A 21,419-nucleotide genomic window follows, 5' to 3' on the forward strand; every position below is an offset into this window, starting at 1 on the left:
CAAGTGTGCCACAAGGTAGTACATTTTCATCTAGCTAGAATATTTTCATTCAGTTCACCTAACGGACTTACCTCCATTCTCTTTACCAAAAAAGCTCTTAAAACCCTGTACTGCAAATTGGCCAGATTTGAAAGAGGGTTCACAGCTCAAGCCCTTGAAAGTGGGATGGGCAGCCTTTGTCCACTGATGTGTTGCTGGCTGATTTCTTGTGAAGCAGCTGGGTTCTTCGGTCCCTGGGCACAGGGGTGACCCAAAGGGACAGATAGCAAATTTGGAGAGGGGAATGGGGGAAAGGGTTCATCTTGTAACCCTGCCTCACAGCCGCTTATAAAGGAATATCTGACCCAATCACAGAGCATGCCTCACTTGGCCAGTTTGTCCCATACAATCCCACCTCTGCAGGCTGCTGTTAATTTACTGTCCTGACTCAAGAAGCTGCACTGAAGTAGTGGAAGGGGTGTGTGTGTTCAATATTTCAGTTACGAAGGTGATCCAAGTACACCCTTCTAAAGGTGTCACATTTGGGCTGACCTGGAGGCAGCCTTTGACTTCAGAACAGAGTTGTGTCATGCTGTTCCTCCCTCCACTTCATCCAGGGCCACAATGCATGAGTGAGCCATTTTTTAAGTTCTGTTCTTCTACCATTGTGCTTGACAAATCACTGCAAGGTTAACCTGAGAAAGGGCACTCACTAACCTGCATGCCAGCATAACAGCGCAACAAAAACGCACCTTTGACGCTTAGCAAGAATAGAGGTTGTGATGTTCAAGGTGTCTGTCTTGCGTTGCTTCCCAAAGGTGGTGAGCTGCGCATGGCCCAGTTCTTCCGAGGCACCTTGGCCGGCTTAATGATTCGCTCTGGGAAACTGGAGAACAAGAAGGTCATTGATTGTCTGTACACCTGCAAAGAGGGGTTGGATCTGCAGACAGCAGATGGCGTTGGCAAAGGCCTGAAGGTAACTGAGCAGTGCTGTGGCAGCACATGGCTCCGGATCGGTAGGCAGAGAGGGGTCGGTAGAGTCCTTGGATCACGAATGCCGACAGGATATTGGGTGGAATGAAATCAGCAGGAGGTGTGGGAGGAGTCCCAGTTTCAGTCCTTGGCAGCATTGCCAGCTGGAGCCGGGAGAGATATCTTGACTGACACTTGGAGAGTTGCTGCTGGTCCTTGTGGACATACTGACCTGGATGGATTGGAGGCCCAACTCTTCAGAAGGTCATTTGTTCCCTAGATTCAGAGTGGAAGTGTGCAGGAGAAGAGCCCTCCACTCTCCTCCACACTTTCCCTTTTGTTCTGTTCCCCTCTGACTATTCAGATCCAGAGACTGGGGAGAGCAACAACTGAAAGAGGTGGCAGATTGTGTATGGGCCACCCTTGAGTGTGGACCTGCCTTGTGTGGTTTTTAACTTGCTGGAGTTAAAATACCTGTCCCATGACTCTGCCAGGAATTAGCCTGCATTGGAAGGGAGTAACTAATAGAAGGGAGTAACTAACTAAGGAGAAGGTGTCTTGCTCCTTGTGACATTTTGACTCCTCCTCCCACCCGCCCATCACAGCCCTTCTGTTCTGACTGGAGGGTGTCACTTGGAGTCTCTCTCTGAGCTGGTGTCGCTCCTGCTGGGTATCTGCTGCCAGTGTTCACAAACTGCCCTGGCATTGATGGAGCTGTTCTGGCAGCCAGGAAGCCACAAATGCAGAGCTTGCTTGCTGCAGCCTCAGAGGCTGGCCACGGTCCCAGGAGTCTGTTCCTGGATAGGAAAAGGTGTTAAAATTTGCACTGTTGACCTTTTTGGCTAATTGGCGATGGTCCGGCAATTAATTGTAAAATGACAATTTAAGAAAGGGCCCTTTCCAGCACTGGCTGCCAAAGACATCCTATCTCCCTGAATGGCCTGGGAGACACAGAGCTGATCACTTTTTAGTACCCAGTTCTTGGTTTCCTCACCCCTGACTTGGTTTCAGATCCACATGAACCCAAGCCAGTCGGCGTTGACCTTGGAAGGGGACGACATTGACCGGTTTGATAAAGCCATGCAGCACATCTCCTACCTGAACTCGCGCCAGTTTCCCACGCCTGGGATCCGCAGGATCAAGATCACAAGCACGGTGAAGTAAGTCTTGTTGGCTGTAAAGGGCATTCATACAATTCCTGTGGGGATGTGCAGTGCTTGGGGCAGAGCCCCATGTCAGGATTTTGGGCAACTTGGCTGGGGGAAGAAGTGTCAGGCTAGGCAGATGACTGACTGGACTCCATAAAATTCTGCTTCATGTGTTCTAGTTCTGAGGGCACTTAGGCTGGGACAGTCATCATACTACTGAATGGGCAATCTAAAGCCCCTTTTCTCCTGTGTGGTGGTGGTGGACACTTCCCCATAGCTCTTCTGTAGTCCCAATTACTAATTTTATGTCCCTTTTTCATTGACACTCCAAAGGTCGGTCAGAGCTTAATTTAAGACCAGCCAAAAAATAGTCAAATAAGAAACAGCATGCTTTCATATTCAGCAGAATTCTTCATTGGGCAGATGGTAAGGAAAAGGACAGGAAAAGGAGAGGGGGGATGTGTTGCCTGAACTATCCTCTTTCTGAAAACAGAAGGTCACTCTGGTCACCAGCCTGGAGGTTCCTTCCAAAGGAAAAAGCAGAGCTTCTTAATGAGCTCTGTTTTGCTGGGGGTGGGGTGGGCAGAAATTTAAGGTGATGCATTGGACTGAGAGTCAGGGGGAGCCACATTTAATGTAGCAACTAGTCTAGGAGGATCAAGGGTAGAGTCTCATTGTCTAGCACAGGACTCTCTAGACTCTGGCACGTGGGCCGGATCTGGCACCCTCACTAATCCCTCCCCCGCGTGAACGGAGCCTACCGTTCTGCGGGGACAGCTTCAATTATCACCACCAATTGCCCCCCATGTTTCCTTCTCCCTGCCATGTCTGCCAGGAAATCCTGGAGCAGAGCCTGCTGGGGCAGCAGGACACAGAAGCGGTGGGGCAGAGCAAACATGGCAGGCAACTGGTGGTGATGATGGAAGCCTTCCCCATGGAATGGTAAGCTCCGGTTGTGCCGGGAAGGCTGTTTACAGAGCACAGCGGTCTCCAGTTCAGAGACCACTGGTCTAGCGGTAAAAGCAGTTCCTCTGTGGCTCAGAAGTCCCTCTCCTGGACTACCAACTGTAGTGTGTTCAGGTGCAGTTCAAAGAGTCATGCCTTTCGTTTGGGGGGAGGGGAGGTTTGGAGATGGCTTTGAATTAAGCAGCAGGTAGATCATACTCTTGGCTGGAACCAGACAAATTGAGAAGGAGAATGTACTTAGGAGGGCTTACCTGGGAGGCCTCTGTACCTTCACAAGGGGGGTGGGACCTGGCTTACAGCTTTGCAATTTAAAATGGAACTCTGGAGAACAAGCTTGCCTCCCCCTGCCTCCCACCCCTTTGAACAATGTTTGTTCCACATACTGGGTGTTCAGAACAAGAATGTGAGAAGAGATGTCGCCTCTGAACCTGGGGACAGCACAGAGTCAAGAGGACTAGTAGCTAGTCCTGTCGCCCTGGTGCATAAACCTTTCTGGCTGTGATAGCAGCTGGCTTCTCTCACCTTCTGCAGATGCTCCAGTGAAGAAGCCTGCATTGCCATCCCCTTTGTCGACGGCTACATCATGGTCCTGCAGCCTGAAGAGCCCAAGATCAGCCTGAGTGGCATCAACCACTTTGCCCGGTCTGCTTCGGAGTTTGAGAGTCCCGAGGGGGTTGCCCTTTTCCCTGAGCTGCGCATCATCAGCACCATCACTCGGGAGGTTGAACCAGACAGCGACGGGGACGAAGACCCGACAGGTAGTGTCTGCTCAGCCCCAGTTGTGTGACCTGATGAATGCTTCATTCCAGCAACCTGTCGGGTGCTAGAGGGGAGGGCTTGCCAGATTTGGGGTGCAGAAAGGGTGTGGTAGGCTGGTGGGTGATAAACAGTGAGTAGCAGAGGTTGAGGCTGAAGTCTTGGTGGACACAGGCAGACCCAACCCGTCTGCTTATTGTCTTAGAACCTTAGTAATTTTATTAGGTAAACAGAAACTGAGTAATGGTTCAGTTAAAAAAAAAAAATCAGTTAGTTTAATATTATGATTAAACTAACATGCATGTATAAAATATATATTTCCTATTAAATAGGCTGCAACAAGGTTCAGGATGTCTCAGATTTTATCATCATCTGTTTGGTGTGCCCCTGTTTAACTCCGAATTATGACCCATGAGTAACAATGAGTAACACCAATGACCCATGAGTAACACCAATTTAATACTGAGCTGTTTTGCACAAGAATTATTAGGCATGCACTGCCTGTGCCGTGTGCATGTGCAAAGAGCACCTGCTAGCTCCAAAACTGCCTCCTCCTTGTGTAAGGATCCCAGCCTTGGCAGAAACAGGATGGAACAATTCAAATGGAAATGTAGAAGTCACATTCTAGTGCTGAACTTAGAAAATGGGTGGACAGTGAAACCAGAGGACACCCACATGTCCTCCTCCTGATTTTTGTGTTTTCTTTTTCTCCCTCCCTCCAGTCCAAGAATCTTTGGTGTCTGAAGAGATCATGCACAATTTAGATACCTGTGAGGTCACCGTGGTTGGAGAGGAGCTCAGCCAGGAGCAAGAGAGCTTGGAGGTGGACGTGGTTCGGCTTCAGCAGAAGGGGATGGAAATGAGCAGCTCCAATCTCGGCATGATTATAACTGGTGAGCAAAGTGGAGTGCGGCAATGTTTTCTTTTGGGGCAAAGCAGGACCCTGCCTGTAGTTGGGCATGACATCTGTCTGGACTGACTGCTCCCAGTCAAGCCCACTGCTGATCTTCCCCTCCCACGTAGCTTTTGTGTGTCTTGTGCTGGAAATGCTGAGCAGAGAGGAAACGAAAGCAGGCCAGCCGACAACAAGAATAATGGTTTGGGGTAAATGGGAGGCCAAAGAAACACAATTTATTATTGCAGAGATTTAGATCAATTCATAAAGAAAAGGAGAGTGCATCTCCTGGAGCCCTGGAGAGACATCAAGCTGAACCCCAGGGGTCTGGAGTGCCGCTCCTCCTGAAGACGGGGAAAAGGCACTGCAGCACGGATCACTCAAGGGGCCGTCGCCTGACTTGGTCCAGACCCTCTTAATTTGGGCACATAGAGTCCATTTATTGCAGTTAAATATGCTTTTGCACTTTTTGAAGCTGGTAAGATGAGTTTCTAGGTCTGGTTTTTTAATTTAAGTATCTATCACAGCTCATACCCCCCAGTCCCTTACTGACTTGCACCTGCAACTTCACATGAAGTCAGACCACTGGTCCATCTGACTCAGTTTTGCAGCACTGACTGGCAGAAACTCTGCAGGTAATTCAGATGGGGGGTGGTTTTTCCAAGCCCTGCTTAGAGGTGCTGCCAGGGACTGAACCTGGGCCCTTCCGCATGCAAAGTAGATGCTCTTTCACTGAACGGCAGCCCCTCCCTTACTTGCCCTTTTCTCCTTCGAGGGGTTGATACCATGGCCAGCTATGAAGAAGTGTTGCACTTGATACACTATCGCAACTGGCATGCCATCACCCTGTTTGACCGGAAGTTCAAACTGGTGTGTTCGGAGCTCAACGGGCGTTACGTCAGCAATGAATTCAAAGTGGAGGTACGTGAGCCGATTCTGTGCGCGTGTTTTCAAAGAGTTCTTCAAGAAGTCGGATCTGTTGACTGGTCTCTGGGCTGCTCGTAGCAAGTGTGAACCTGTCCTGCAAGATGGAACATACAAAGTGACTGTGTTGAGTCCGCCATCAGTATTGCTTGTTCTGGGTGGGTCTCAGGCAAAGGTCTGTCTGAATATACATTTGAGTTTTTGGTGCTTTTTGAATAAGCAATTAAATCTGTCTAGAACAAAGAGTGTAATTTTTTAAAAAAGCATGCTTAGTTTCCTGGTGCTGCATGAGTGTGTTGCAGCAGGGATAACAGGAAAGGCATTCCTTTTCTCTTGCATTGGAAAATGAAAATACATTTATTTAACCAGTGGAACCTTTGAAAGCTTGTGTTAATCAATTAAGCCCGGCATCTCCAAACTGTGGCCCGTGGGCTGGATCCAGCACCCGTGCTAACCCCTCCCCCATGTGAACAGAGCTTACTGTTCTGTGGGGGGCTGTCATCTTGGTGCCTGATCTCCCCCAAACCTCACACTGGCCAGCCACTTCTGTCTTCTGTTGCCCCAGCAGGCTTTGCACCTGTATTTCCAAGCAGACGCAACTGGCTGGCGGGAGGTTTGGGGAAGATCACATGCAAAGATGAGAGGTTCCACAGTGGAACAGTAAACTCTGGTTGCGCCAAGGGGGCTGTTTTCAGTGCACAGCGGCCTCCAGTTTGGAGATCACTGAGTTTAGCATTGCAGCCCTCTTGCTAGTAATTAATGAAAGGCTAAGGAGCAGACAAAAGTTCCAAAAATACACCTGGCCCTTTCTGCCAGGTTCCTTGGGACAAGACTGTGCACTGGATCCCACCGGCCTCAGTGGCACCTTAGAACAGTAAGCTCCGGTTGCCAGCGGCCAGTGCTACTGATGGTTAGGGAGTAAGCCTTACCGGACGGACCAGCTCTGAGCATGGCAGCGTGCACCCTGGCCAATTCTAGATACCACCCCTTGCATTCTTCCAACCAAAGTGGCTAAATTTGGCTGACCAAGCAGAGCAGTCGGGCAGCTTGCTCCTGTCCCAACTGCCAGGTGCTTATTTTTGCTTTCTCACTTCCCTCCTGCTTTCATTTCTTTCGTTTGCAGGTGAATGTGATCCATACAGCCAATCCTGTGGACCATGCCAGCCACATAGCCGCACAGCCCCAGTTTGTCCAGCCTGTCCACCATTCATTTGTGGACCTCTCTGGCCACAACCTGGCTAATCCTCACCCAGGGTTTTCAGGTAAGGGCTTGTGGCTGCCCTTGTCTTTGACGCTTGTCAGATTCTGCCGCCTGTCCTTTGCCCCAACATCATTGTTCCCTTTTGGTTTCTCTTAAGTGTCTCTGTACTGCATAGATGTGGAATGTCTTTGGCTTCCTTTCCAGAGGTGCATTAAACTTCAGAGCAGCACTTTAGTGTCTTGAGGGACGTGAAATGCAAGGCCCTGGGAGGTGAAGGCAGCCTGCTCGAGTTCCTAACAGTGCCCATTTTAAAGCCAAGCACAGCCTGTTTCTCTGGGACTCTTGAGAAAAGTTAGCTATTCTGTTTCCTTCTTGAATCCTCCCCCAGTTATGGGAACAGTTTAAGCTGCCACTCAGTTGGGATTTGCATAAGTGGATTTGCCATGGAGTTGGGCCACACCTCACCTCCAACCACCATCTCTGGCTTGGACTGGAAGTTTTCTGTTAACTTTGGGGAGATGCTGCCAGTTGGGGAAGACAGACCTTAGCCAGTTGGAGCAAGGTCTGATTCAGCAGGCAGTGACCTATGTCCTTGCATTGTGGAGTAGGTCCATGGGACAACATTAGCTTTACAGGCTGAAGGTCCCAGGTTCAATCCCTGGCAGCATCTCCTGGTGTGAAGCCCTCGAGAGCCACTGCCTGTCAGCGGTTGACAGCGTTGAGTTTGGATAGACCAATGTCCTGATGCAGCAGCAGGTAGCTTCCAGTATGGTGGACGGTGGCTTGGTTGCAGTGGAAGCTTCCATGAGAGCAGTGGAAGCTTGTGATTAATGAGAGGGTGTTGCACTGGAATGTCTATGGAAGCCAGAGCAATCCTTGAAGGGCATTTGTTGGAAACATCAACCTTGAGAGTGTTCCCCCAAAGTGCTTGAGAAACCAAGGAGCCCAAAGAACCAGTTTTCAGTCTCAAGGGCTCCCTTCTCCCTCCCTATTGCATTGGTGTTGGAGGGCAGGCAATCTGCAGTTTAGTGCTGTCTCCTTGATGGCTTCGCTAATCCGTGTGCGCATTTCTTCCCCTCATAGTGGTTCCGAGTACCGCCACTGTCGTGATTGTGGTTTGCGTCAGCTTCCTGGTCTTTATGATTATTCTGGGCGTGTTTCGGATCCGAGCCGCCCACCAGCGGACAATGCGGGACCAGGATTCCGGGAAGGAGAATGAGATGGACTGGGATGACTCTGCTTTGACCATTACCGTCAACCCCATGGAGGTAAGGCTTTGACGTACGTTCTCATATCTCAGCTCAGCGGCCCTTCTTATACTGAGCGCAGTGAGGCTTCTTTGGGTCATGTTTCTTGACAGGGCAGCTCACGTGCGGTGGTTGGCCCATCCTTGCCCTTTGCCACAGTCCTTTCTCTGCCCTTCCTGGTGGCGGCCAGCACAGCTCTTCATTTCCTTAAAATGAAGGAAAGCTTTCATTAAAATATCACAAAGCTTCATGGGCGTTGTGCTTGGGCTTGCATGCCTCTTGATCAGGCTCTTTCAGGTTGAAATATACTGGCCCACATCTGGGGGGGTGTTTAGCCTTCTGGGTTCCCCACATCCCAGACTGATTGCCAGGCCCTCAGTGCATTGTTTCTTCTGCCCTCTTGTGAATTACTTAAAAGCATTTCCACCCCAGCTTTCATACTGTAGGTCTTCAAAATGACTTCTGGATTAGTTAACACACTTTAAAAGTCCACACTAATCTAAATACTGGTAAATATCTAGAACTTTAATACTCTGCTGTCAAGTAGTTGATTAGATGAACAAATCACTTGCCAAATTGGGGTGTGCAAGGAGAAAAGTCTCAAATTTCCTGGGCTGCGCTTTCTCTCATCAGCCACAAGGGGCAGTCTCTTCTAGAAAGCAGTTTGGCCAGGAGCTGGGCTAGGCAGGCTCTGCCTCTGCAGCAGTGAACAGAGCTGGCCAAAGCACCTCTACACTTTTGCCTCTGGGAGGCAGCCCACGGTTGAGGGGACCACCAGAGAAACGACCTTGCTGCACAGGCATGCCTTGAAACTAAAGGGAATGGGATGGGGGGGCTCAAAATTATTATTAACTTGCATCCATCTGACAGACATATGAGGACCAGCATAGCAGCGAGGAGGAGGAGGAGGAAGAGGAAGAGAGCGAGGATGGAGAGGAAGAGGACGACATCACGAGCGCAGAATCTGAAAGCAGCGAGGAGGAGGAGGGTGAACAGGAGGAGGACCAACAGAACGTGAACAGGCAGCAGCAGCTGGAATGGGATGACTCAACACTTACCTATTGATCCGGCGCTGTCCACCACCACCTTCCTCCTTTTTTGTTGCTCTTCAGTTCTAGGAGACTCCACCACAAACCACTCCATTGCTCCCAAGGACCCACGGCCTGAGCAGACTGCTCAGGCCTGTTAGAGCTGACCAACGCACCCTGACCCTCCCACCGTGTGTCTTGCTTTCTCTCGCCTTGCCCCCTCCCCTCAAAAGCTCGGGGTCTCTAGGAATGTAGCTAGCATCTCTCACCTAACCCTGCAGTGACTGGATTCTTTTTTTTACTCTGTAAGGAATCACCATGTGCTCTCTCTCTCCTTGTGTCATCTCGTCGGAGGGACTTGGACAGCTCCATGGATAGCGCAAGGCTAGATTCCTTGTTTTCTGAATTTTATTTTTGGCCCTGTGCTATGCCTCCAGCTTTGTTTCTCTCTCCCCCCCCCCCCCCAATGCTTTCTGGAGGAGAAAAAAATGCCAAGATCATTCATCGGCAAGAGTTAAGCTTCTTGGTTTGGGCTTATGGAGGGGCAGTGGCTTATTTAATCCCTGCCAATCTTGACATATTATCTCCCCTCCCCTTCAACTCTAGTGCATGTGTAAAGTGGCAGAATGAGGTTACTCTGTAGAAGATTGAAACTTTTTAATATTTTGTAAATACATTGCAATTATGTAATTATGTCATTTGTGGTAGTGAAAATGGGAGGGAGGGAACAAACCATGCTAAGATTTAAAAAGAAAAGAAAAGAAAAACAAAAAAAAATTATATAGAACTCATAACCGCATGATGTAGTAAATTTTTTTTCCAAAACTCCTGGAGCGGAAGCACGGGACGAGGTAGTGGGCGTGGAGAAATGAACGAAGATGCCATGGCATTGGATTTGGCTGCCATTGCTCCTGTGGCCCCAGCCCTCTTGACGGGTCTTGTTAGGGGAAAAACGAGACCAAATTGTGACACTACTGCAGAGGTTGCCTCTATGAACCTCCCTTGGTCCAGCTGCCTGCCCTTATGTACCTGGGACTCTTTGTGCATTTTGTTTCCGGGGCAAACGTGGGTTGGCTTGTGGTGCACTGTTTTTAATAAGTCTTTTTGCACAAGCACCGAAGCCCAGCTGCTGCCAAGGCCTGGTGTTTTCTGTCTTCACACTAGTAGGCCCGTGGGTGGCTCGGGTGATTGTAACGGCAAGTTGCCTGGGCTGCCCATCTGAGCCAGAATGACTTGAATGTGCGTCTTTGGGAGGAGGAGGCTAGGTGGGCTTCCTTGCCAGGATCATTCCAGTTTTTTAAAACACTTTTGTTTGTTCCCTCTGGCTCCTTGTACAGTAACTGGGGAGAGGAGGGCATCTTAAGCTTTTTTCACTGTTGGTGTTCACACTTACTATGCGCAATTCCTTCCTGGTGAAATTACGGCACAACCAAGACTGCCTTGTGCATCTGCAAGGTCTGGAGCAGGGGGGAGGCAGCACCTGACACACCCTCACCTGGGTGCAGAAAGGACTGGGATGTGGTCTTCTGAAGGTACGGAAAGCAGGTTATGACCCTGTTGGCAGGGGGTGAGCGGTGCGCTTTTCAGAAGGCAGGTCAGCTCCTCCTGGGTTCAGAGTTCTCCTTTTGCTTTATTACTGGAGGGATTGGATTGGGGGTGGATTTAAGCTAGAGCCTCTTCTGTTTTTCATCACAGGGTGGATTGCAGCTCTCTGTGCTGCGCAAGCCCAGTTTAGCATGGCCTATGTTTCCTGGAGAGTCTCAGCTTGTCTCCAGCTTCATGGTATGACTATGACACAGAGGCCAGTTCCACAGCCTGAGAATTTTTTTTTAGGAGTGGGGGGGTCAGGCAGAGGGGAGAAGAGACCAAGGCTTTTGGAAGCATCCTCTCACCTTCCTTGGATATGCATCCCCCCAGCTGCATAGTAAACGGCCTAAGCATAGGGGGTTGCTTGGAGGAAAGCTGGTCTTGTGGAGTGCCTTTTACACTAGACAGTGGATTGGAAGATGGGGAGGAGGTAGAACCCACACAAACTCAGTTCACTCTTTGGGGTGTTTTTGTTTTTAATGTACAAATGTTAGATTTCTAAACTGGGCAGGGGAAAGCTAGCTTTCGGCTACTTTTACATGGTAACTTAACTGCTAGTTTTAAGTAAAAACTGGGAAGACTTTTAACTTATGTCTGAATTGTCCTGTGTTTTAATGTTGCTGTGTAGAAGACTCTAATTCCTCTCCCTCAGCCCTTTCCATTATTACTGTCACTGTAGCGACTGTATTTTAGACTGTAAACTGACCCTGATGCGCGTGCTCTCTCTCTCTCTCTCTCTCTTAAACGCTAATGCTGAAAGGTTGTAAACTTTTTTTCTGATGCAGTTTGTAGCCATCATGGGTCTGACATTTCACATGTGTATATTGGTAAATAGGTCAAGTTTGGGAAGTCTGAGCTACAATAAATTTCTGGTTCTAGATGTTGTCTCTGGGTGTCCTCCTTGCAAGGGAAAAAAAATCTGTGGCACTCCTGTTTAATTAACAAGTGTTTTCTGAGCGCAGGTTAAAAAGAGTGTCAGTGTGTCAGATCTGTGATTTGTGCCAAATTTATATTAAGGCTGTAAGCCTATATTAAGTGATACTGTGTGTGTCCCCATTGATGCAAATGTAACAGATGTGGAAACAGCAGCATCTAGTGACAGAACATAGCATTACACCTTTCACTTTGCTTCAGACAAAATGCGAGAGCAGTCCCCATCAACCTTTTCTGCATGCCTTGTCAGGTAACTTAATCCTTAGGCTAAACTAGAGCCAATTGGCGTAGTGTAGTGCAGTGTGCTCCAAGCTACAGCCTGCAGCCCCTGCATGAATGGAGTTTACTGATCTCTCCCCATGTTTGCTCTACCCAGCCACTTCCACCTTCTGTTGCTCCTGCAGGCTCTACACCAAGATTTCCTGGCAGACGCCGCGGCAATGACAGCCTCTCTGGCAGCACGGTAAGCCCCAGTCGCAGAGAGGTCTCCAGTGTGGAGTCTGCTGGTGTGACGGGCTGAAAATTCAGACTTTCCTGCCTTTGCCATGGATTCACTAGGCAGCCTTAACCAAAGCACTCCTGCTCAAACTTCTCCAGCTACAGTAGGGGGATAATAATGCCTCTTTTCCTTTTATAGGGGGTTGTAAGGACTACATCAAGATGATAGCATTTGAAATGCACTTCATAGGTGATTATTTTTAGGATGACTGCACCAGGATCCGGTTGGGATCTGCAAAAAAAATTGGGGAGGAGGAATGAAGCTAAGGTTGGGACCAGGGTCCTGGGACAGTAGCTGTTTGCAGAAATATCAGAAAGGGAAAAGGACCGCAGATCTCTCTCCTTCAACTTGGCTCATCGGTCTTACAGCAGTATCTGGTGTACAAGAAAGAACTAGGACACAGCTTTAAAAAAAATGCTTGTTATATTTTGGCTTCAACAAAGCACTTGAAATAGCATGTAAACAGTTTTCCTTGCCTCGTAATGTAGTCCTGGGGCTTAAACATGTGATCAAAAGGACAATGCAGAATGAGCCTGTCAAGATCACTGCTCTTTACAGTGACTGGATAAATATTAATATTTTTTAAGAAAAGGCTTCGGCACAGTAGTAAGCGTGACTAGTCTCGATCTGCTGTATGCAGAGGTGTGCCTTTTGAAAAGTATAGCTTCCACCCTCAGTTTCACCTGCAAAGAAACTACACAAGGTTTTGTTCACACTGAAGTTTTTTCCCCTCCTCTGTCCTTTGGTGGACCAAGACAAATCGCTTGTGTATTGTTCCCTTGGCTGCTGCAGTGTGGATGTCGCAAGGCTACGTTGGGGGTTGCTTTTAATAATGTGGGTGCATCAGTGGAACTCGAGGCTTCTTTCGTCACCTTTCAGTTCAAGAAGCACAAGGTTCCTCCTGGCTCTAGTACAAAACATCAAATCTGGACAAAACTTGATACCTGCATGCAACTGCTGCTGCTTTACGGTGCCCCTGCTTTAAGGCCCTGGGCCAAGGGAGGGATTTGCCCATTTGGAAATACATGCCGGTTCAGGAGAATCCTGTCTGTTTTTATGAAGTCCAAAAGTAGAAATCAGCTCATCAGTTCCTGCTGGAATGAGCAACTCTGAGTCACTTTGCAACCTGACCTAGAAAATTCAAGAGCTGCACTTTAACACACACAAATAACAGTATCACTGGCCAACTTTTAAACTTGCCCCAACGATCCCTGAAAGGCTTCTCTTGAATTCTTGTATTAAATGTCCATTTCTTCAGCGTTTAAGTTTACTGTTGAGTTGGAGACACTAGTTAAATAACCAGTACCATGAAGAGGAGGGAAGCAAGGTGACTGTCGGAGTGGGGAGGGGGGGGTATCATGGCCACTGACTTCAGTGGTTCTAAGGCTGCCCCAAACTGCGTGTTTTGGACTGGCTCTACCTAATGGCCTTTTCACCATTAGGTACTACAATTAAGTGGATGGGTTCATGAGACCTTAACTAACTCCAGGCTGTGTTCACTCCAGACCAGATTCCTCCCACTCCACAAACGTGCAAAGAACAGAAGTCTTTTACATTAAGGCAGCACCAGTCTCTGTGCCATAATCCTGAGGATCTGTTCTGAAAAGCCATCAGGCACCTGCTGCTAGGCTGCTGTCCACCTCGCAGAAGTATGCCTGCAGGTTCTTGTAGATGAGGACATGGCCTAGTGTACTGAGATGCTCCCCTAGCCCCTGGTGTAGTTGGAGTAGCAGGTCGGTTTGTTAAACACAAGAAAGAAGTACCATCCCATAAGTCCTACTTTTTTCCCCTAAAGAGCCCTGCTCTGTTAGATGCAAAATAGTTTTTTGCACTGGAGAAACTCGTGTTCAAGTCATGAATAAGTAAAGTGTAGCACGCAGGCCTTGTCCTAGTAAAAGCCTCTCACACATGCCCAAGCCTTCCAAACACAAAACAATTCTGTTGTCCAACGCTAACTTGAGGAGCAGGTTATTTGTCCCCCGTAGGGAGGAGTGCTGGTTCCTCCACTGTGGGTGAGGCCCACATGAGTCAGGCTCCTCTGCTCTGGCTGACACTGTGAGGCTCTCCAGCATCTTCTGTCTCGGCTCTGGTTGACATCAACAACCATGGAGAGGAGCAGAACTTTGCTGTGTACTTGGGCGATCCACGCAGCAGGCTGGAGCAGGGGGGACCGTGCATCCTACTACTGCCGGTTGTCTTTGGCGACATTATGTGCCAGCCAGTTGACTTTGGTTTTCCAGCTCTCCCGCAAGGCCTCGTTGAACTTGAGCTGGAAATGCTTCCTGGCTTCCTCATCTGTTTTCCCTAAAGCCAGGGAATCCTGGGGGGAGTGGGGGGAACTTTTGTCAGTGAGTATAAGCAAAAGGTCAAAACATTTGCAAAAAACACAAAAATCCACACTCCCTTCAGTGTTGAATTATTCTTCATATATACCTCCCTGAGCACCATGATGGAAAGAAAGGGGAGACATAAGTATGGGTGTACATGGAGACACTCCACATTCATGTGCACTCTCACACATGCCAGCTTTCCTCTCACCTTGAGATACTGGATGTCTTTGGAGCAGCTGAGTTCCGGCAATCCGGCAGCTTTCATCAGTGCAAAGAGGTGCAAAAAGAGGAGGCCGTGGCAGCGGAGAATCATGTAGGCTTTTTCACAGTAACCTCGGAATCTGCACAGGAGAAAAAGGAGCTTTGGTTGCAACAGTCGCAAGGAACCCCCCCCCCACCTCCCTCCTCTGCCAACAGAAAGCTGCCTCTGGATTGCTGCAGGAGCTATTTTCATGTAGAAGACAGCAACTTGAGCAGCACTTGGTAGTCGCTATACTTTTCTTGCTTTGTAGGTGAGCGAAGGAGGATTGCAGCTGATGCACCCCTAGCAGGGCCTACTAGCAGGGCCTGCCACTCCTTTACTCTTTCATAAAACATACTCCATGATACCAGCTGATTGACTGAGGGCAGGGGGATAAGAGGAGAGATCCATGTGAGAGTTATGGGGGTGGGTCTTTCTTCCCCAGTAAATCATACTGGAAAAGCAGTCTGGAGCAATGTGTCCAGCCATGCAACGTCCACAGGACAAGGGGGAAGGGGTTGGCTGAGTGGCCCCTCCAGGGTGTGTGGTCTCAACCTCTGCAAAACTTAACCCATTTTAATGCCCAGTCCTTGTGCTTCTGCCCTGTTCCGTGTCATCCAGCTGTTCCTCACGTGGTTCCAAAATAAAACACCAAGCTGGGGTCAAAGCAGAGATGGGTGCAAAGCCAGAATTAAGTGGGGTGGAAGCTTCTCAAAAGAACCACAGAGCCATTCTCACCGCTCAAACTTCTCGCTGTTGTTTGTTTTCCCTTGTTGAATCACGTGGACAAAGTCGTAGGTCAAGATGAAAGGAACCCGTTCCCGGTTGATCCCAAACTTAGTCTTGAAGTTCCCCAGGAAGTGACCAAAATCAATGTGAAATAGCTTGAAAAAAAAGAATTACAGATGGGAAAAGGTTGTGATCTCTCATTGCAAAGCCAGTTCCACTTGCAAAGATTAGAACAGCTCTCAGAAGGACCCTGGTGTCACCTCTAGATGAGCCTGTGAAAGTCCCACCTATAACTCCAGAGGGCTGCTGCCAGTCTGTGTTGACAATACTGTGCTGATCAGACCAAAGTCCTGACTCAGCAGGCAGCAAGAGACCGCTCCTGTTCAGATGCTAATATAGCCCATGCCCCCAGCTGCCCGTACCTGGCCGTTCTCCCGGATCATGATGTTATCGCTGTGACGGTCGCCAATCCCCAGCACGTATGTGGCCACACAGTACCCAGCACAGGAGAGTGTAAATTCCTCAATGGCTCGGTCTAGTGCATCACTATACAAGAGAGGAAAAGTTAAGGAGGGAAAAATGATAAAAGGTTGGAAATGGGATAAGAGCCACGGCTCTACTGTGAGCAAGCAAGCTTGGAGGCCCAGCCCAGAACTCTCACCCAGGATTCTTGGATTTCAGCCAGTTCAGCAGAGCGTCCTTGTTGAAAGCGGCAGTAGCAGCCATGTTGCTCTTGTTGAGCTGGATATTGGCGATGGTGTCTGAGTGCATCACCACTTCAATCAGCCCCGTCTTGTCGCCCGTGGAAAGGCAGCCGTAAGGTGTCATCCTTAGGAGACATACAACAGCGTGTGTTAGGCCTGTGGAGGAAGTGTCAGGCTTCCGGACAGTGGGGTACCAAGACCCTGGGAGCAGGGAATCTGGAACTTCAGGTAGTGCTTGACAGTGGGGCAAGACTGAGTCGAGCCATATTACTTTCTCACAAACATTTCTCAACAGGTCTTAAAACAGCTGCAACTGGTTCCTTTGCAGGCACAATTCAAAGTGTAATAAGCTTGCATAGAAAGAGGAGTAAAGGCAGGAGCCAGAAGTTCTTTTATAAATAACTAATTTGACACTTGGGCTGCTAGTTGCCGATGGCCTCCCCAACTGTGATAAGGTGACTCACCTGAGGTCTAGACCCTCCTTCTTCCATAGAATATCCATCAGCTGGATCATCTGCAGGGTCAACATGTCCTGGCGAAGATCTGAAAAATTTAGATGGATTTGAACAGTTTAACCATACACTCTGTTCCCCTTTCTCCATCTCACCAGAGTTTATCCTGAAGACCAGGGTAGCAGCACATCTTAAGATATTAAAAATAAAATATTAAAATAAATGGGGACCCACCTGAAATTGGCTTGCAACCCACTTAGTGAGTCCCAACCCACAATTTGAGAAACACTGGGCTACTATGTATATGCTTTAAACAATGATAGTAAATGGGACTTACTCCTGGGTAAGTGTGGGCATGATTGCAGCCTAGGATTGTTAAAAAGATTTTCCTGCTTGATGATGTCACTTCTGGTCATGACATCACTTCCGGTGAGTCCTGACAGATTCTCATTCTAAAAAGTGGGTCCGGGTGCTAAAAGTTTGAGAACCACTGCTGAAGACCATTTGCCCTTGGGTGTTCTTGGGGTGGCCACCAGAGGGCGATGACAGCTTGGCACTCAGCATTTCAGGGTTGCTGATGCACTGTGTGGGGGGAATCAGGACAGAGGCCACTGGAAGAACACTTTCCTCCCTGAAAGTTCTGAAGATGAAAGAGGGAAGAGCTCGTGCCACTGTGAGACTGAGTTCTGAACAAGCAGAAGTCTAACTAACTTGCAAAGCTGTCTCGGCTTACAGCAATAGTATCTAATTTTAATTGATAATATCTGTACAAGAGTTGGATCCCCTGCCCAGGGGAGCAAAGAGCACTTTCTTACCATCGCCATTCTTGAAAATGACACCTACAGGGCTACCCTCCGTCTCGTCAGTATTGAAGACGACCCAGAGCGGCTTCATCTTGGAGTCCATGAAGGTGCACAGGTCCACGCTAGAACAAGACACCAGCACAGATCTCTGAGTGGCAGCGGCATCACACAACTACAGCAACACACATTTATGGACTGCCTTTTGAATTTGACATTCCAGACATTTTGCTTGTCAACTACTTTGCGTTCCATTCATTCTCTGAAACCCACCCTGGGGGCCGCATTGCAGGACACAATCAAAATCCTTGTTACAGTGTCTAGAGTAAGATGGGACGCCAAAAACCCTTTTTGTGCTTCGAAAAACCCTTATGTCAAGGAGCAGCATATTCTGCACACAGAAATGATAAAGTCTCCCTCTGTGTGTTTTCTAGACTGTAAGGCCTTTGGAATCAGGGACTCTTTCCTCATTCTGGTAAAGCACCATCAATGACATGAGACCAACAATAATAAAATTAGCATTGCATAAATCACTAAATGAACACAGTCAAATTCATTTGTACTTGTGGACTTCCTGGTCACTCTGGGAAACAGAATGTTGAACTACTTGGGTCTGATCCAGCATAAGGGATCATAGAGAGAGTTAGAGAATTCTACAGATCTATCCTTGATCATTGGCTATTGAGCCATAATAGCTGAAGTGGATTCTTCAGGGCTGGAGAAGTTTCTAGAACTGGGTCCAGACCATTGAGGCTTCGATTCTTGACTTACCTGACTTTTGCCAGAATGATGCTGGGATTCAAGGGGGACTGGAGGTTGGAAAGGGCCTCCAGGTAGGTCTCCTGCCGCATGCAGGTGAGCATGAACTCCTTCGTCTGAGGTTTGGTATTCTTCTGGGCACTGGTTTTGATGATGTCATTCAAAGCCTTCAACTTGTTGAGGGCCTCACCCTGGATCCAGCATCAGAATTGTAAAACGTTAGCTGAAGAAAATTCCACATAAAAAAGAAGACTCCACTATACATGGGGAAAAAAATATTCCTATAGGAGAGTTGGCTGATGTCCCCATTCCTTTCTTAGATCATTTGCTCAAATCAAAACAGATAGCCAATCTGGCCATCGCTCAATTTAACATTCTAGATTGAACACTGAGGCAGAGGGTTGGATTAGATGACCTCAAAGACCCTTCCAAATCTGTGATTCTCTGAACTTTCCAAATGATGCCCACATTTCGGATTATTATGTATCTGGTTCTTTCATCACTGGTGCAGAATTTTAGGTGCATGGTATATTCCCTCCAGGCCTTGCAACTCAGATTGGAATGAAGTAAAGCTCCGGGTACGAAACTACAGGTATAACCTTATTCATGGATAATTTTTACCTTTGGTTTTATCTCAACATAATGAGAGAATGGCCCTTTAAATTGAAGGAAAAAAGTCGTTTAACAATAGCCTAGTTAATTAATAGCCTAGTTAATAGTTAATGTGAGAGAGGGCAGCCACCTGACAATTCATCAGTCATTCTCTCTCCAGGCTCCAGCTTCACTCCAAGGCAAGCGACCCTTCCCTTCCCGCTGAGCACATGAAAGAAAGATAATCATTTTGCTCTGGGTGAAGGGAGGGGTTGCTATCTCTGAGTGAAGCCTTTCTAAGCACCTGGCAAGATTGATGGATTGTCTACCTAATGCAGCCATTTTCAACCACTGTGCCGTGGCACACTGGTGTGCCACGAGTGGTTCATAGGTGTGCCACAGGAATTTGGGGGAAGGTCATTTGTTAATAGGGCCAAAGGGAGATGTGCGCTCCCACCAGCAACATGGTGTGCCTTGTCAAAAACCTGGTGGTGTCCCTTGAACATTTTAGTGCCTTGTCAGTGAGATGAAAAAGGTTTGAAAATCACTGACCTAATGACTCTGTTTTACATCACTGACCTAATGACTCTGTTTTTTAAATCGCCTAGCAAAGGGACATGGTTTTTTAAATGGATTTGCTTTAATGCAATTTTTGCTGTTCTGGGAACAGAACCTTTGCAAATAATGAAACTCAACCTGTAGGTTGTAGGGGCACTTTTGGGACGAATCACCAGCCCCTTACCTGCTTCATCAGGGCTTTCATGTGATTGCTGCTTCCTCTGCAGTAGGCCTCCAGAATCAGGCCAAACCTTAAGGAGACAGACGGGACGTGCATTTCCGACCTAAAGAGAAGGAGGAAGAGAATGTAAGAAGAGCCCCTCTGGATCAGGTCAAAGGCCCATCTAGTCCAGCTTATGTAAGTAGGAAAAGGAATCAGAGGTCTGAGAGTAAATTTGCTAACTGACCCACACCACTGTGCAGAACTACAGGAGCCCAAGGAAACCTGTGACATGAGGTTTGATCCCAGCTTCGGATCTGCCATGACAAGTTCTCCGATTGCCCATTGGCCCCCGCACCGCATGCCTCTCTCTTACCGAAGGTGCCAGAACAAGAAGTGACCTATTTTGCGGTTGGATAAGGCTCTGTCCAGTAGGAACTTGGTTAATTCACAGTCTAGATAAGATTCGTACTTGAGCACCTGGACAAGCTGCAGAAGGTACTGGAACAATTCATCATCCCTGGAGGAGAAGAGTGAAAGAGTGAGCTGCCTGGGTCTGAGTTCTGAATAAATGTCTCTAGCTCTTAGGGAACACAAGACGCTGTCCGTTGAGCCCAGCCCTTGGCCCACTTAACTCAGTACTGTCAAAACAGACTGGCAGCATCCCAAAGAGGATGTTTTTCTCTACCTGACTTGAAGTTGCTGGTGGTTGAACTTGGAACTTCCTGCATGCAAAGCAGGAGTTCAGCCACTGAGCTACAGCCATCTTCCCTCTCATTAAAAAAAAAATGGGGAAGGAGCGAGAACTGTCATTTAGAGCTGACATAGAAACTGAGCTGTGAATCAGAGCTTCCCTGGTTCAAATCTCACCTCCGCCATGAACTCACAAGGTGGCCTTAGGCAAGCCACTTCCCCTCGGCCTCAGTCTTCCCCATCTACAGTATGGGGAGAATAACACTGCTCTACCTTGCAGAGCTGTTATCTACATCAAGATAAGGCACAGGAAATGCTTTGCACACTCAGAAACAACAATATATAGTAATTTAGGAACTGAGGTTTTAGTAGTCAGGGTTATCCTGAAGTAAAAAGTTCTTTTGTGATTTTTGACCCGATTCAGCAAGTTTAAATTCTCCTAACGTTTGGCCCTCACATGTGTTATAACCACCATCCCATTTACTCTGGCTTTTTAACTTGAACCACCTGGGTGTTGGTGTTTTAGGAGACCTTTAGCTGGGGGGTAGTTTGAGTTTAAAGTCTTTACCAGTAGCATAATTTTTAGTTCTAAATGTAGCAGACTACGACTCTGTTTCTTAGTACTACGTGTTGTTTTTAGTCAGTGACTACATGCTTTTGACAATGCCTTACCTATGTGAGGGTGGCACACTAGGAGAATCGAAACTTGCAGAATGTGGTCAAAAATCCCCAAAGACGTTTTCACTTCATTGTAGTAATTGTTTGCTGCTGTTTCAATCTGGGGGCCAGATGCCCACACATCACCACCACAAACTCCTCTTCAGTTATCTTAGCTATACAGTACCATGCACAGAGCAACAGATGTTAGTTCTCTGCCCCAAGGAATTTACAGTCTCAGATTGGATGATTATTCAGGCAAATAACATCACACACAGAATCAGGCCTGAATCTCACATTCTGTTTTTTTGGCAGAACGCCACGCACTCCACTTCTGCCCCCACCCTGCCATTTGTGTATTACTCACGTCAACTTTTTCAATGAGTTGACTGTGAACGAGCCCACATAGCGGTCCGGAAAGCTAAAGTCCAGCAGCTCCAGGGCGTTGAGGACTGGCAGTTCTGGCCAAGACTGTAGTAAGTGGATCATCTGTAAAGAAGGGACAAGAATGGTTGGAGACTGGATCTCTTCTTCATGAATTCTCGCTCAGTCATGAAGCTTCCTGGGTGACCTTGGGCTAGTCACTTTCTCTCAGCCTCACCTACCTCAC

The 21,419-nt window shown here is 48.0% G+C and overlaps 2 protein-coding genes across 4 annotated transcripts in view; one reads left to right on the forward strand and one right to left on the reverse strand.

Moving 5' to 3' along the window:
• CLSTN1 (calsyntenin 1) overlaps positions 1–11,583 on the forward strand; it is a 58,270-nt gene extending 46,687 nt beyond the window's left edge. For both annotated transcript variants that reach the window (XM_066637018.1, XM_066637019.1), the window contains 8 exons: positions 798–955; positions 1,963–2,111; positions 3,597–3,823; positions 4,544–4,714; positions 5,492–5,637; positions 6,764–6,902; positions 7,925–8,109; positions 8,959–11,583. In XM_066637018.1, coding sequence (XP_066493115.1) covers positions 798–955; positions 1,963–2,111; positions 3,597–3,823; positions 4,544–4,714; positions 5,492–5,637; positions 6,764–6,902; positions 7,925–8,109; positions 8,959–9,153 — 1,370 coding nt within the window. In that variant the 3' untranslated portion in view covers positions 9,154–11,583. The remainder of the gene's footprint in view (positions 1–797; positions 956–1,962; positions 2,112–3,596; positions 3,824–4,543; positions 4,715–5,491; positions 5,638–6,763; positions 6,903–7,924; positions 8,110–8,958) is intronic.
• Positions 11,584–13,491: 1,908 nt separating this feature from the next.
• The window catches only part of PIK3CD (phosphatidylinositol-4,5-bisphosphate 3-kinase catalytic subunit delta), a 30,361-nt gene continuing 22,433 nt past the window's right edge, over positions 13,492–21,419 (reverse strand). For both annotated transcript variants that reach the window (XM_066636868.1, XM_066636869.1), the window contains 11 exons: positions 21,177–21,298; positions 19,836–19,979; positions 19,484–19,583; positions 18,163–18,341; positions 17,407–17,516; positions 16,604–16,682; positions 16,097–16,264; positions 15,858–15,981; positions 15,445–15,590; positions 14,674–14,806; positions 13,492–14,455 (listed from right to left, as the gene is read on the reverse strand). In XM_066636868.1, the coding sequence (XP_066492965.1) occupies positions 14,318–14,455; positions 14,674–14,806; positions 15,445–15,590; positions 15,858–15,981; positions 16,097–16,264; positions 16,604–16,682; positions 17,407–17,516; positions 18,163–18,341; positions 19,484–19,583; positions 19,836–19,979; positions 21,177–21,298 (1,443 nt within the window). In that variant the 3' untranslated portion in view covers positions 13,492–14,317. The remainder of the gene's footprint in view (positions 14,456–14,673; positions 14,807–15,444; positions 15,591–15,857; positions 15,982–16,096; positions 16,265–16,603; positions 16,683–17,406; positions 17,517–18,162; positions 18,342–19,483; positions 19,584–19,835; positions 19,980–21,176; positions 21,299–21,419) is intronic.

Source organism: Tiliqua scincoides, chromosome 9 (assembly GCF_035046505.1).
Source record: "Tiliqua scincoides isolate rTilSci1 chromosome 9, rTilSci1.hap2, whole genome shotgun sequence".
NCBI lineage: Eukaryota > Metazoa > Chordata > Lepidosauria > Squamata > Scincidae > Tiliqua > Tiliqua scincoides.